This window comes from Apus apus, chromosome 1 (genome assembly GCF_020740795.1).
Source record: "Apus apus isolate bApuApu2 chromosome 1, bApuApu2.pri.cur, whole genome shotgun sequence".
Classification (NCBI taxonomy): domain Eukaryota; kingdom Metazoa; phylum Chordata; class Aves; order Apodiformes; family Apodidae; genus Apus; species Apus apus.
The window spans coordinates 103,357,571-103,373,954 of NC_067282.1; the positions used below are offsets into that span (position 1 = coordinate 103,357,571).

General features: G+C 40.0%; 1 protein-coding gene across 1 annotated transcript in view; it reads right to left on the reverse strand.

Annotated features, from left to right (window-relative positions):
• Positions 1-3,390: 3,390 nt before the first annotated feature.
• The window catches only part of OTC (ornithine transcarbamylase), a 30,401-nt gene continuing 17,407 nt past the window's right edge, over positions 3,391-16,384 (reverse strand). The window contains exons 5-10 of the mRNA XM_051631629.1: positions 15,459-15,612; positions 7,793-7,915; positions 7,053-7,106; positions 6,793-6,942; positions 5,600-5,737; positions 3,391-3,570 (exon numbers count right to left, since the gene is read on the reverse strand). Of these exons, the coding sequence (XP_051487589.1) occupies positions 3,511-3,570; positions 5,600-5,737; positions 6,793-6,942; positions 7,053-7,106; positions 7,793-7,915; positions 15,459-15,612 (679 nt within the window). The 3' untranslated portion in view covers positions 3,391-3,510. The remainder of the gene's footprint in view (positions 3,571-5,599; positions 5,738-6,792; positions 6,943-7,052; positions 7,107-7,792; positions 7,916-15,458; positions 15,613-16,384) is intronic.

Sequence of the window (16,384 nt, forward strand, 5' to 3'; positions counted from 1 at the left end):
CTCTCAGCTTTGTTGTACACCAGGAAAAAATGTTGTTCTTACTCCTTAAGAAAATTGTAGAGAACCATTTTTCCCTGCTTCCTCTGCTTAATCTTTAATTAATGTCAGATTGCTTTCAGAAGATCACATCAGGGTAACCAAAGAATCCTACCACTGTTGATAATGAGCTGCAGAACAAGTGCTTACAGAGCACATAAATTTATAATAAGCAATACTGCTTTTCTAACTCTAGGGGTAGAAGTGGAGTAATCCTCCAAAGGGCCATGAAGATACTGAGGGAATGGACAGGGTGCCAAAGCACAAGATCTAGGGCCATTTGAGATGCCATAGGGATGTCCTTGTTGGCCACCAGTTTCTGCTCCATCGGTACTCCATCGGTCCTATGTCACATCTGCCAGGTCTGTGCATGTTTCTGAGACCCTCAGATGTTTAAAATGACGAGTTCCCCTGGGCTCCTGGTCTTCCCCCAGGATCTGAGCTGGGAATAGACTTACTGTGGTCATACCAAAGCCAGACTTAGTACTAACTTTGGAGCTGTAGCTGGGCTTTAGGCACCAACATTAGCACACATATAGCCCTGGGGGACACAGCAGAACTGCAGTGCCTGTCCATGTCTGAGGTCTGGATGTGGCTGTACAAGCAGTAGCACACAGCCAGCCCCATAATGACAGGGCAGGGGGGTCGGTCCTCCTTTTATGCCTCTGAGCAGACCATGGATTGGCCTGGCAGCTGCCTCTGCTGGTGAATGGTCCTGGAGAGAATGCAAGTATGTGGAAGTGAGATAACGGAGCAGGGGGTTATTAAATGAGTCAGATGTGGGAAAGATTTGATAGATCCAAAGTGGCTCAAGAGTGATCTCTAGGTTAAACTGAAGAGTGAGGTTTCTGTGGAAGGAAGGTTGAAGTTACCAGAAACCAGGCAGGAGTCTCGCTGTTAAAAGATGGAGAAAACAACACTGTATCCTTCAAGTGCAGCCAGAAATGAAAGCAGCTCTTTTACTGATTAAAGGATAATAAATGTAATGAAAAGCACTGTAAGTGACTGCTACCTGTTATGCATTTGTTTGAAGCCCTTTAAATGCTGGTAACGATTTTTTTTCCCCTAGAGAAATCTTTCTACATTATTGCTGTTTCCTTTACTCACCACATTTGCAGTCATCACTTTTAAATTCAAGTAATGCGTTCATAAGGAGTCTGAATGACATAATACTACCTCACACACTACCACAGCTACCACCTGGCAACCCCAGGGTGCTTAAACTGCTCGAGTGGATTAAGCCTCACAGTGTTGTTCTGCTTTGTGGGGAGGCAGTGAAAGTCCCTTTGGGCAGAACAGAAACCCTTCAGGGCAGTTTCTGGATCCCTGGGGCAGAAATGTACATGTCTGTTTGGTACCAACCCAACACCTCCAGGAAGCAGGGGATCTGCTCTGCATGTGCTGTGCAGACAGCCTGCACGTGTTGGGTAAATCTGCCCCGCCGGGGTGTCTCTGGCTCCCAGCACACAGCGCACACACTGGATGCTGCAGGTGCAGAAATGTGGAGCAGGTTCAGTGCTTCCACGCAGTGGTCAGCCACTCAGCACACGTGCTTTAAGTTCACCCAGTACTTCTAAAAAGCACCACTGTGCAAGACAGAGCAAGGATTATCATCCTTTGCCATATATGCTCACAGAGGAACAGAACCGCAAGAAACTACCCCACTGGAAATTTTGGACTCCGTTTCTCATGTGCTATTCAGCAGATCTATGCATGTGTTTTAAAAATGTCAAGGGTATTCAGATGTCTGGCATCCTGCTCAGATTCCTAAGTATAAAAAGAGTCTGCAATAACCTATATGTACCTTTGCTCTAATCAGAGCACAGAGAAGCATAAGAGTAGCAGATAATCATTAATCTCTTCACCGTGAAACATTTAACAATGCTGCTTCATTATTATAAATCTGCCTGACTTCACTGATGGCATATTAATCAATACAATAAAATGGATATGAATGTGTCTTTTATGAAATGAAATGCAAAATGAGTTGTCTTCCTCTCAGCTAGCACCAAAATCAGGTTAGTAAGGATATCTACAGTTCCAAGCACTTGAACAGCTCACTAGCTCCAAGAGGACCAACAATACTTTTAAGTACCTTGCTGAACTGGAACCTATTTCATAAGGCAAGGCATAATACCACCAGAAACACACTGCATTGCATATGTTTTCCACTCCATACTAAATTGGAAAGTAAAACATTGATTTCTAGCACATACCCTATTCCTTCATCATTGATGCAGCTAGATCTTTGCTGAAGTATAAGTGATCACTGAATTATTAAAACTCTTGTAATGTTGTCATGTAAAATGGTAATTTTAACAAGAGACACATAAATGCCTGCAAAAATAACAAATCATTCATAAGTGGGTAGATACACAAATGCATATTTATTTTCCTTTCAGTGATCTGTGTGGCCCAGCAGTGAACTCCAATTTTGAAATCAAATAATGCTTTGCAGCTGGTCAGAAAATGGAAACCTATTTGAAGAATTTTTTTAAAATCACAGACATTGTTCCAGCATTACAGCAGTAAAAAAAAAATTCAACAGATTACTGAAACTAATTAGAAACAACAAAGAAGGTGTTTTTTAATAGTACTCAAAGGTTTAGCTGAAATACTCAATGTACACATCCAGCCATCATAAAAACTACAAATGTCATGAATCTGTTTACTACTGAGAAGGCTAAGCTGAAACATACATCACGCTGCAAAGGAGCTGCACCCAGTGCCATTATATGGTGCACCACCTGTGTGCTTAAGAAAAAAAGAAAAAGAAAACACTTCTTTAGCCAAAATTCTGTTTAGGGACTGAAGGTCTAGGGAAGATGGACAAAGAATGAACCTGTTCCTTCCAGCCATCTCTCTCAGTCTCATCCAACTCTGTGGAAGGTGTGCTATTCCAATTCTGCATCAATATTGTCCTGTGCCAGCCCACTGGAACGTCATAGAGGAAAGTAATGCTCACAAGGTCTCAATGTTTTCAGTGTCAAACAGGAGTGGGATTTGCAGTTTGGCAAGAGCCACAGTGCCCAGGATGCACAGGCAACCAAGGCAAACTCAACCATTGCTTCTCTGCTTACACTTCCCGAGATCAGCAATTAAACAGACAGGTTTAGGGAGAAGTTTATGTCTGTCATATTACACTACATGAGTTCCAGCACAGCTATATGTAGGCTATGCTGTGCCTATAGCTGGTAGAGCCGATAATTAAAGTACAACCTTGGAATATTTTCTGTGATGCTGATCATTAGAAGGGATAGCCAACTTGGAACACAAAGATGAAAAGCAGCTTTTGCAATGGTGTTTATTGTCTTGAACATTTTCACCAATGTAATGCAATATTATACAGCTAACTACATGGTTTTATTCAAGAATCATTCATTGCCTTGATCCTTTCTGAAGGAGATCTATGTATTTGTGGACCAGAATATTCTGCCAATAAGGAATATTTTTCTCTTGGCAGGAATCCAAGCATCAAAATGTAGGCTTTTGCAGCTGTGGTGAGTAATCTGTCAGCAGGGAAACCATGACAGCCTAGAGGAGGAAGAAAAGCAAAAATCCAATCAGACTGGAACCACATACTCCATAAAAACAAATAAGGAGGAAATATTTCCCAGCTCTAAAGTCTTGTGTTCAAAATTATTGTCCTGACACAAACTGCACAGTTAGAGTCATTTGCTAGAATTTGTGATGATGAATCAGGAAAGAGATGAAAATCAGTTAGCATGTTCTGTATTGTAGCTGATAGGTTTTCTTAGTGCAGATAAAATATATTAATGGACAGCATCGGAAAAATTCAGACTAAGGATTTAGATCAAATGCTGAGGCATTTTTGGTGTATTATATTGTAGCTTCAGCTACTGCTAGGAGACACTGTAAGTACCCAAGAAGCACAGTGGCTTGCTTGTGGATTTCAGCAGAACTTCCATTAGCATCAACAAGAGCCATACTAGAATAAGGACTTCAAAATTTATCCCAGTTTAGCAATACTTTCTGTGGTAAAACAGGGAAAATCTTCACTGAGGTTAATAGTGTGTCATCTGCTCCTCCTGCCCTCCCCTAGTACTTGAACAAACCTTAGGCTGTGAAATGAGAGCAATGGGAACATCAGCTAAATAAAACAGGGTGTAGCAGCAGCTCTGCTATCCTCCCCCTGCCCTGTGTACATAATAAGCCCCATGCTTGCTTGATTTTGTCAAAGTATTGCCTGTTCCACTGAGCTGTCATTTCACAGCAATGTCTGATTGCAAATTGTTATTTTGGGCCAAAACTGGATTTACACAGGTTCTGCAGGGGTGTTGGGTCTAGTTGTCTGTCCTTCCTTTCCCTTCACACTGCTCAGTGTCACTGGCAACACCAGGCACACCACAGGGATTGAACATACCTCTGTGCAGCCCCTCGCTGCTACCCATGATGTGGCTGCACTCAGCCCTCTTTGGAACTACATCTGAGCAAATAATTGATTTTTCACTTTGCTGTCTGGGCTGACAGTAGTAGAAAAAACGTATATAAACATGACCCATACATTCATTATTTGTATAACTTGATAAAATACAAACGTGACATTTTTCTCCCCCCCAAAAAAAAAATCCCTGAAACTCAAAGTGCTGAAACTCAAAGTAAAGGGTTTGTTTTCTTTTTAAAAAATAATACTTAGGGCAATTAAAAACACTGCAAAATTAAAATAAAAATATTACCACTTTACAGAATTTTAAGGTGAAAACTATGAATTTAATATGAATTTGTTATCAGTTTTGACCGTGTCCAAAATCTGAGTTATTGGTAAATACAATACTCAACAACTTATTCATTTGGAGCAAATCTAGAGTTCATCTGAGAGCTACAACAATGCCACTTCTGGAGTTTTTTTTCACCTCTGTAAGTTTTCACTAGCTTTTGCCAACATTATGGTTCTAAAGGCAAAACTAAATAACAGGCTACTGAGATCTGGCAGTAATTTTCTGAATTTCGAGGAATGCTGAGAGGGGAATTATGGTTTATGTTAAATGTTAAGTGTTCTCTCATGGTTCCCGTGCTTCACATAATACTACCCACCCCATAACTTTTCAGGGTCCTTCAAAGCTTTTCTCTTGCAGCATTTCTCAGGCAAAGTTCGTATTGATGCCAGTGGCAGTTTTTCCTGAGAGAAAACTGCAGAACCTCTAGCTTTAAGTGCTTGGGAAATTGTAGTTTCTAAGACCAGTCCCTGGGACCTCAGCATTTAACATGTTCTAAAACTGAGCAGTTGAGTTAATCATTAGAGCAAACCCAGTGATTTAAAGACCAGAAGATGACAGTTTATACTTTAGTTTTCACTTAGTGATAAAAACTAGGTCAAACAACAGCAGATTATCATCAAAATTGGTCAGACTCGAGTCCAGAAGTATTTGTGCTAAATATATATGTTGCCTATAGACAAAATTGTGAGGCTCATTGTGTGCATTTGAAACATCTGTATTAACATTTACTATGTATTGAGGAACCAAGCTGAATCCAAGCCTGTAGTCTATGGAGAAGGTAACCCTAACCTCTAACTACTGTTATCTTCTTTTTTTTTTTTTACCATAGTTGTCCATTTCCTGTTTTCAGCCTCCTGAAAAACCAGTGACTGCGGAGAATAAAATACTTCATCATCGACTTCCTCAGGTTTTCTGGGTAAACAATGCAGAAATGTCCAGTTGGAAGCAGCAGATTTTGCAGTCTGTAGGTCAAAAAACCCAATATGAAAATAAGGAAATATGTGAGGACATTAAGAACATCTTTAACTAATAAAACAGTTAACAAATATTATATTAGCTCCCACTCTAGTTACTTGGATGCTAAACTCAGAAGAATTCCCTTGACTTCAACAGAATTCCTCGTCTGTAAATAAGATGGGAATATCCCCATTTAATTCAGTAAGCATTCAGTCCTGACTTCACAAAAGTCAAATATTTACTCCTATTTCTCTGGCTTTAGTAGAGGAGCAAAAGCTCCAGTGTCCTACTGGATCAATAAAGGGCAATCTTTATTTGAATGTCATACAGTAATATGATACTATTGATAATTGCAACAAGAACATACAAAACCATGATTTAAAAGGCTATTTTTTTTTCTTTTGATATTGTTACTCATAATATAGTTATCTAATAGCAATGCACAATGAATTAAAGCATTTTAGGCCATTTCAGAGACATAACCATCAATAGCATTTTGTGAACTTAGTCAAAATACAGTCAACTAAACCAGCAATTCTATCAGCAAGGAAAATGTCTTATTTATCTTGGACAATTGATAGTGTATGACTACATTTTTTCTAACTGATTTTCTGTTGACAAGCATTTCAACTAGATTATTTTAAAGACATATAATTAATGCTTTATTCAGTGACAGATACACACAGAATTGCCACAAATGCTGCACTCAGTTAGTCTGTGAGGTACTAATTCTAAATAAAATGTAAGGGCTCTTTCCTGGTAGTAAAGAGGAAATGCAAAGTTAGAAATTGTTTTTAGGTCATAAAGAAGTAAAGAGTTAGCTCTCCTGCAAATGTTCTGGAGTTAGACCTCATTGGGAAGCTCTGAAATAGGTCAAACCATGTGAAGTGTATAAGATAACTCAAACCTTGTTACCTTTGTTTTCCAAGCTGGAGGGAGGTTTGCATGTGGCTGTGCCCTGGCCCCATGCTAAAAAAATACAAAACTCATGCCTTGTTGATGTTGATTAGCATTAATGCAAACTATAAAAGCACCAACAAATAACAGTCTCAAATTTTACCTGCATTGTAATCTGGTAACCTCGAAATGCTTTTAATCTTTCTTTCTTTTCCTCTTCTTGTCCCATACTAATCCATGTATCTGTAATTAAGACATTGGCACCGTCTGCAGCTTCCAAAGGATCTTTTGTGAGAAGTAACTTGGTACCATACTAATGTGAATAAAATAAGAAGATCAGGAATACAAGGAACTTCAACTTTATTTATAATGAAAATAAACTCTATTCAAACTACCCTGCTAGGTTATTCCTTAGGCTCCTACCTCTTTAGAGTACTGTTCAGTTGTTTTAGTTATTCCAAGGTCTGGTTCAAAGCCCTGCCAAAAGATACAATGGGTAACATACCATGGAACATGTATAAGATCTTCACTGATTATGAGCACTGGTTAGAAGAATTCTCATTGAACCATTTGCTATGGGAAGAATGTCTTTCAGAATTGTAAAACTTGAGGAAATTACGTTGATTTTGTTGAAAGTTTATTTTGGAGATAAACTGGTGGAAAGTGTTCTGATAAAGTAAGAAAAATATATTTCAACAATTACAGAATGAAACACCTATACATCTTTTAATTTTTTGTTCTAAGCTGATTCTTTGTTTTATATATTATCTTGTATTACAATGCAGCATTCTAAAAAGCTACGTCACCAATCTGATCGAACCAAGATACAACACTTTACCAACCTAAATCTATTTTCACTTTTTTTTGGGGGGGGTGGAGAAGCATTGGATGACTTTGTAACACTTTCTCAAATGGAAGTATCATCCTCTGTCATTTATACTACAGTAGTGAATTCCCCATAACCCTTCCAAAGTTGGACTCAGTAGAATTAGTCCTGCTTTGCATCAAAATAACTGACTCAGGATTCTGAACCTTGCTTCTGAAAGGAGGCACTCAAGATACATGCAAGCACCACTCGCTGAGGCCCTTGGGAACTGTCCACGTGGCAGAGACAAGAAGGGGTAACAACTGCCTTCCTTTCTCCATGTGCATGCCTTCCTTACCTTGGGAGTCGCAATACGCAGGTGCATGCCCAGCTTTGCAGCGCTCATCATGATGGAGTGAAGGACATTGTTTCCATCCCCAACCCAGGTGAGAGTGAGCCCGCTTAGCCCACCATAGTGCTCCTGCCAAATTAATCAGACAGCCCTGGGGTTAAGATCCAGGTGAGCTGAGCAAGCTGATGCCCTAGGTGGAAGGCTAGCTACCTTCAAATGCTTGCTGCATAGAACCATGGCTTTAATTGAAGTTACTGCAGCTACAAGATGGTCAGGGAGGGAAAATCAAGTCCTTGTGTCTTACCTGAAGATCCACACACTACAGCTTTCTCCAGCGAGGGACACATTAACACATCTGTGATGTGGGGAGGTCCAGGCTGAGAGCACCAGCACCAGACATACAGTAACTTTAGCACCAAAGCCGTAGAGCCATGGGTTGGTGCTCATAATTATTGGAGAATGGTAGAAATTCTTAATTTAGAGGCAGTTCTAATGTCTAGGTTAGCACTCCTTCCAGCTTCCCTCCAAATTGTGAAAATATCCCTATTCAGGTTTGCTCTGGCTTGTTGTCTCTACACAACGTTCCCTGCAGCCACAGCAGTGGCCATGCCATTAGAGTGCATATTAACTCTCACAGCTCTACAGGACAGCAAAGAGGAATGCTTCAAATGTAATACTGTGCCACTCATGGCCTGCAGGGTTTGTTCTCTGTTGTACAGACAAAGACTTTAGTGGGTTTTTTTTAAAGTGTGGATTACTCAAACATGAAACTGCATTACAGCATTAATTGTAGCTTTGCCTGATGGTACTGCATGTGCAGATACTCTGGCCCTCAGCCACCAACAGATAAGACTGAAGGTGGAACAAGAGTAACAGGAACTTCATATTTCCAGAGCAGGATAATTTAAAGTCCTTTAGCAAACCTTGTTTTAAATATGTATGTTTATTGGTACTTAAGTTGATACCAGAAAGTTTGTAAAGACATAACCAAATACTTCTATAAACCTGCTTTGTACAACTCCACCTCATGATTTGAAAGACTAAAGACAAGACAGAGAGCCTTTTATTCTTAGTTCAAAACTGGGCCATACTACAATGGCACTGTAGTAGCTGGAAGCCAGACAGTGTTTCAACACTTTGTGTGACATGATTCAATGCTTGTCAGAGAGGATAAGCATCCACATTGTAGAGCTGTACTAACTGGCAACCTGGCAGGCAGCCACAGAAAAGCTGACAAAAGACTGAACAGGAAAGGGGCTGGGCCTACCCCCTCCTCTCCTGGAAGGAGCTTCTTCTAAACAAATAGTTGTAAAGTTGTTCCAGAACAAAGTTATTAGCATTTCTGCCAGTGACCACAATTTTCAGCCAAAAATATTAGCACTTGAAATACTGAATTACATGAAAATGCCATTGAAATCCAAACCTAATAGAGTCCTACCATTTAAGGGTTAAAACTATGGCATTGTAAAACTATCACTTTTTCAGTTGAAATTTGTTAACAGGCTCATTGGGAGAGGCTTGATGCAAGGGCATTTACCAGAGAGCAAATCAGGACTCTGTCCACATGGAAGTTACTTCAGTTCTGCAGGTCTCTAAGGATCTTTCAAAGTCCTTCCACATCTCCTAGCAATGGTGCTCCCAGGAGAAGGCCAAACTAAAGCATTTATTTAAAGGGTTGTTTCCAGCTAGGGCTTAGTGATAGCTGAGATGTGAACCCACAGCCAGAGGCAAATGAGACAGCCCTGAGTTCTTTTGATCTTACTGTTTAAAAATAGACATTTCAGCCTGTAATGCTCAAAGCACTGACTAGTGACTCACAAATATACTGCTATGTTAAATAACTTCCACCTTATTACCAGCTGCTACTCTGCATTAAAAGAAGCACAGTGCATACTAAATACTTTCTCTGTTTTCTCAAGCTACTAGCTGTTACAGAAAAAATACAAAGTACTGGAGATGTTTATATAATGGCCCTCAATATGCACTGCAAATTGCAAAGCCACATCTGCAGTGACTACTGTACAGAGTGGACCTAGCTGAACTATGAGCTATCAGTCGTGATGACGATGGTTAGCTAATGGAAGAAGTTGTAGACAAGGAAGAATCAAGCTGCGTGTGTGCTAGTGGAGCCTGCTTTATATCTTGTGGTAAACTTTATGCTGGTACACTGCTGCTGTAACTCAATTTTTTTCATCTAAAGCCCATTCACTATGACTGTGACTGTGCTGCCTATACGCATACATCTTCAGCTTCCAAGAAAGACGAGATTATTGTGTTCACAGAATCACAGAATTGTCATGGTTGGAAAAGACCACTAAGATTACCGAGTCCAACTGTCCACCTGGGGGAAAGAAAAATCACAAAACCACAACCACCCACCCCACAAAACCACCAACACACAACCCTGAAAAACCCACCAGGCCCACTACAGCATGCCATGAAGTGTCACATCTACACATTTCTTGAGTACCTCCAAGAGATGGTCAGCCATCCACCTCCCTGGGCAACCTGTTACAGGGGCTGACTATTCTTTTGATAATTAACTCTTCCTAATATCTACTCTAAACAACCCCTGGTGCAACTTCAGGCCATTTCGTTATCCACCTGGGAGAAGAGGCCAACTCCCACCTCACTACAACCTCCTTTCAGGTAGTTGTACGGAGCAATGAGGTCTCTCCTCAGCCTCCTCTTCTCTAAACATCCCCAGTTCCCTCAGCCTCTTCTTATAAACTTGTTCTCTAGACCCTTTACCAGCTTGGTTTCTCTTCTCTGGATTCACTCCCGCACCTCAATGTCCTTCTTGTAGTGAGGGGACCAGAACTGAACACAGTACTCAAGGTGCAGCAAAATGCAAAAGTCACCTTATAGGAGATGTACATTTTTTCCCTTGCTTTATAGTACACATTTACACAACTGCAAGGTGAAAAACCCCTCTAAAATAATCTGCCACAATGGTTACACTGTAGGTTAAACCAGAACTTTTACAATACATGCTGATCACCTGAGCCTCTGAAGATTTTTTTTTTCCTTCACCCCTCCCCAGTTTTTCCAGACTGTTATACTGATGTAGGCTTTTTACATGCTTGAGTGCTCTGCAGTTTCTCTTTACATTTGGAACCTGACTTCAAAATATTTATACTCCTAGTAAAGACATACAGAAAATAACATTTTTAGAAAGTCTAGAGCCCTTCCCCCTTATGAATGCCTTTTTGGCAAACTAGTGATTGTTGCTGCAAAACTTGGCTTTGCTGTTCTCCTGAAAAATCCCTGCTAAATAATTAATGTTGATTTTACAGTCCACTTTCTCATCCTCATGCTGTTTTTGCAAGGTTTCATTCTGTTCTTATCCATGGTTTCAGTCTATCAGTGTATCAAACCCCAGGAAAAAAACAGCATGCTCAGTGAATTAGCACTGTTGTATGTTTAGAGAAGTCTGGTTTAACTAATTAGGAACATTCATGTCTGCTTCTGCCTGGACTTGCTTGCCGCTAGGCTGAAACTCTGACACCATTATAGATTACTTCTGAAATGTTTGACCACGAGTCATAACAGCCCTCAATTAACACAAGCTTTTGAACAATGAATCAATAATCTGTCAAAAATTAAAATGGAAACTAGGGTACTAATCAAAGCTTTAGCCCTTTGGGAGACAGTGCAATCCAGTAAAAGAGAAACTTTTCAAACTTGAATCTACTGCTTCTCAGCTTGAGCTGAAGGCAGATGCTGGGCCCATTAGCTTTCCTACTCACACGTTGCCTTTTTTCATTGTTACTGAAATAGAGTATTCTAAAGGATCAGTCCAGACCTTAGTTGGGATTCTTAATTATAAGAATAATGATTACGATGAGGGCGGTGATGAATTGGAAGACTATAATAATTTGAGCTCTTTGCGTCACACATCGAAGAGAAGCTGAAAATATACAGCAACCCTCCTCAAGCTGGGCAACTCTGTCATTTGTTACACTACTTAAAAAGGAAATCCTGATGTATTTCTTATGCCAGCCACTTATTTCTGCAAAAGAAATTTCCCTGCAGACCAGTGACGTAAAAAGCTAGTGGCATATGGATCCACTTAATTACCAGTCTGGCCACCCTGCAGTCACTCACAAGTTAGCTGATTTGGCCAGTGACATTCATTTCAATTGAATCCATGTCAATAGCTGGTTTGTCCCCAGAATACAAATTGTCTGATGCTGCCCTCCAGCCACGCTTCACAGAGCAGACGTTGTGAGCCACAGCTTCTGCCCAGGAGACTGAGAGGCACTGGGAGGACTCAGCAAGTAGCTGTCACATGCCTTCAGCACTGAGAAGTGAAGTGGCTCTGCGCATGCACAGTGTCACCACACAAACTCATTGTCTTTAAAGGCCAAATCCCCAAACCCTCAAAATTAGGTTGCATAACATTTACAACCATAGCTAGGGGGTTATGACTCAAGAGCAAACTCAGCTCAACCCAACTTCAAAGAAAGAGAGTAGCATGTATGCTAAGAAAAACATCCCTCTTGGCATATTAGAGGGCATTAATTCTGACCATAGTACTAAAGGGCAGAGCCAGCTTAGATGTCAAATATGTGAGGGGCTCCACGTTGCTCAAGAAGAAGGCACTGGGCAAGAGGATGTTGAACCTGAAGAATCCCACCCCAGTATTCAGGACAGAAGCACACTTTGTGATCTGACAAGAACACCCTGAACACAGAATGAGAACTGACAGGCCTGAAAATAAACCAGCCACATTGTTTGGGAAATGCAACAGACTATACTAAAACAACCACACTGAAATGCATCTGTGAAAAGGGAATCAGAACCCATAAGCAAGAAGACATTCTGACAAAATAAACCAGGAAATTAGGCAGTTTCAGACTGAAGAGAAATGCTCAAGCAGGATCCAAGAAGGTACATGACAAAATTAATGAGCTTTAAAAAATGGAAAATAAAAGTGTGCTAAGCTTGAAGAGGGCCTGAGTGCCTGTAGTGCTCCATTTTTTCTGCATTTGCAGCAGGGTTAAAAAAAAGAGCCAAACCCCAGTACATGTTCAATACGTATTGACAGCAGGGAGGAGCAGATCCAGACAGGAAAACAGAGATAAGGAAGAGATTTTTAAAGAGAAATAAGCTTCATAAAATCTGTAGTTATATGTAAATATAAGGCTAGCAGTCTGTGCCACTGTTTTAGTTTGCATGTATTTATAAATCAAATAAACTACCTTGCAGGAAAGTAGTCCAAATGTTATATAAACTTTTAACTCATTTAAAGAATTAGTGGTACTATTCAGGATCCCTATGTTAATCTTCTTGCAGGCAGTACTTGGATAACATCCTTTTATGCTGCTGAAAATCCCACAAGAAATTTGATTGTCATGAGTAACAACTAGACCCTGTGGCCCACACTTCTTCAAGTGTTAATTCTACTTCTGTGACCTGGTAAATTTCATTATATGATTAAATGCCATTTTATTACATGATACTGGCTGTAGGACGAGTCTTCTCCACCTCAGTGTAGAGTGCAGAGAGGAAAAAAGGCAGCAGACAGGCAGGCCAGAAAGGGAAAGAGCAGGCAGTGCCAACACCCCACCACGTGCTGCCAAGAGCTCCCCCTGAGTGACCCTCCCTCCTGGGTAAGAAAGCAAGAATGTAAAGTGGGTCATAAAGCAGTGGTGCAGCACACCCTTGGCAAAGTGGGGTGGCCACTCAGTTGCCCTCTAAAAACCTCCTGATAAACTCTAGGCTAAGGAACATGCTGGAAAGACTGGGGAAGAAATGGGCACAGTCGGAAGAAACAGTGCTGTGCTTATCAGGCTGACCAGGAGAGTGATGCACATTTCAAAACGTTTCTACAGCTGTCCAAAAGCTGAGCCATTCCTTGAGATCTCTGTAAGTGCTCGCTTTGCCATGATACCTTTCCACATCAAATGTTTCTTTTCTTTGAGCACCAACTGTTGTGGTCCTGTGTCCTCATCATGTGAAATGGGCAGGGACGCACTCTTTCTGAAGATGTCCTCCCCAGAGCCTGGTGCAAGTAGGACATACATCTGGTGTTGCTGCTACCCTAGGTATTCAAACCAAGGAAAAAGTCCAACCTGTGGGCTCACGTTCACCTGGAGGTTCTACCATGGCTGCGCCACACAAGGACACAATGGAGGAGAAGCAGAGGATGATCAGATACAGGGCATGTACTCATTCTGCTGATCTTCATAGGTTTCTCCCTAACTTCAGTGGGGAGAGAGATCCATCTCTAGAGGATGATTGAGATGTTCAGTGGCCTCTCTGGCAAAACTGGAGATGGAGTACAGGACAACAGCACTCTGAACTATGCTGCTGCAGTCAGTGGCATAAAACCAGATTTATGGACAGAAATATCAATAGTTGCGTAGACTGTAAGTCACAGATTATTCCTGAAGCCTGTTTTTCACAAGTGATAAAATACTAATAACTAAGGTGTTTGCAAGACAGAACCCCCTGCAAAACGCAACTGTAGGATTCACCTGATTTGCAGTTGCACACAGTGTTTAAATGAAGTTATGTGATTTAATGATTGGCGATGCTCTCATTACAGCTTACTCTCTTATGTAATTTGAACAGTTCCTTGATGCTGGCTCAATGTGATCTCACAAATGTACCTTATCCTGAGGTATGTGAAGTATTTAGTCTCAAGTTCACCAATTTTTGCTGATCTCTTCACTTTAGGTATTGAGAATTTTATGAAAAATACTACTCAGAGTAAGAAAAAAGTAATTTTCACCAAACATAGGTTTTTCCAGTATCTAAAGTTTATGGCAGCAATAATTTAATATTACTCTCACTTAATCTTTTCCATGGACTGAATGTCCCATAGAAGAATCTTTGACAGCTGAATGAATCACTAAATTATTCTGCCCTCCCTTTTTCAAGTAGTATGATTTTTATTCATTCAGAAAGTAAACAAGGTCAGAGGAGTTCATCATAGCTGTCAACCAGCAGTGCAGTATAATAATCTTTTTTATAAGCTCATTCCTCAAATGATTGTAAAACAGCATAGTTTTTCTGTTCACAGATAAATATCTGGTATTCTATGTGTAAAATGTAAAATGGTGTCAAAATGCTGTCAAATCAACTATTTCAACAGATTAAACTAAAAAGTATTATTTTTTTTAACCATTCATTCATTTGAGCAAAGTTTAAATAGATGTAAGTGCCTGAACACTACGTGTTTGTGCTGGTGGCATTAACTGGCTTTTCAATAAAAATTTGTTCAACCAATTTCCTACGATATGGATAACGATTTCTTTTAAACTGCTCATAGACTAGGGAGGAGTCAAGACTGAACTACTGAGTTTTTTTAAGTCAATGGGAAAACTTCCACTGGTTTTGGCTGAGCCAACATCTCACCTTTACCTTAATATTTAAAGCCCCCTGTACATTTTTTTGAATTGGAGCCTAATTCCAAGGAAGCACTTAATTTTATACTTAGCTTTAGTCTCGCTACAGCGGATAGGATGAGGTAATTGTTTTAAATTAAGCAGGTCCTTAATTATATTGCTGGATGAAAATCTCTTTAAATAACAAGTGCCATGTAAATGCTACTTAGAAAAACCTAGGAATAAATTATTTTGAACCTGTCTTCCCCAGATACTTACCAAGACTTAGCAAAAATAAATAAATAAATAATGCTGTTAAACAGGGATTATATTGTTACCTGAAGAGTTAGGTAATCAGCTAAAATCTGGAGAGGATGATGTAAATTGGACAGTCCATTGATTATTGGGATCGTGGCTTCTTTTGTCATTAGGTCCAGATCGTTATGCTTATAAACTCGGGCCAAGATTGCATTTGTCATGCTGGACAGCACCCTAGAGGGTGGCAGAAAATACTAAAGTCAAACATAATAAATACATCCCTGTTGCTTCAGCGTGAAACATGTAAATATTAATGAAAAGTGCTAATTAATCAGATTTTTCAGCTGAATAATTTATCATACCTGCATAACACACTTAAATGCAGACATTTAATAGACTGTTAAGCAGTTTTACTTATTAACAAACTGTAGTAAGTACATTAAAATGGCTGTTGTATTTTATGTTTTTTTCACTTTAGCATTTTATTTCAACTACAAATGTAACATCAATAAATGTTAAGGTATCTGAGCTAAGATAAGAGATTGTGTGACACTGTAACATTTGATAACTTCAGAAGAGATAAGGAATAAGATTTCTGGAGTCTTTCAGCAAAGCACAGATGTAGCATTGACTGACTATTACAGCGTCTCTGTATGGTAGCCTGGCCTTTGTGAGGATTAGGACTACAGATCTGTTTTAGACTACCACAATTATTTACTGATCTTAATGAACACAGAAGCAGGAGGCCAACAACACCAGTTTGTTCTTTTTCCAATGTACACACCTACCTATTGCCACACGTGGCATCAGTGTTAAAGTAATGCCCAGATTTGAAACTTGGTACACAGATAGGGGCATGCAGGAGTCACGGTACCACTTTGGCCCTTAACCTCATTTGCCTAAGTGTGAAAGACTCAGAGATTAGCAGAGTCTATTAGCATAATATACTCAGTATGCTCTGAATTCTTTAGATAAATTAAATAGGGATTGCAACTCTGCATTTCTG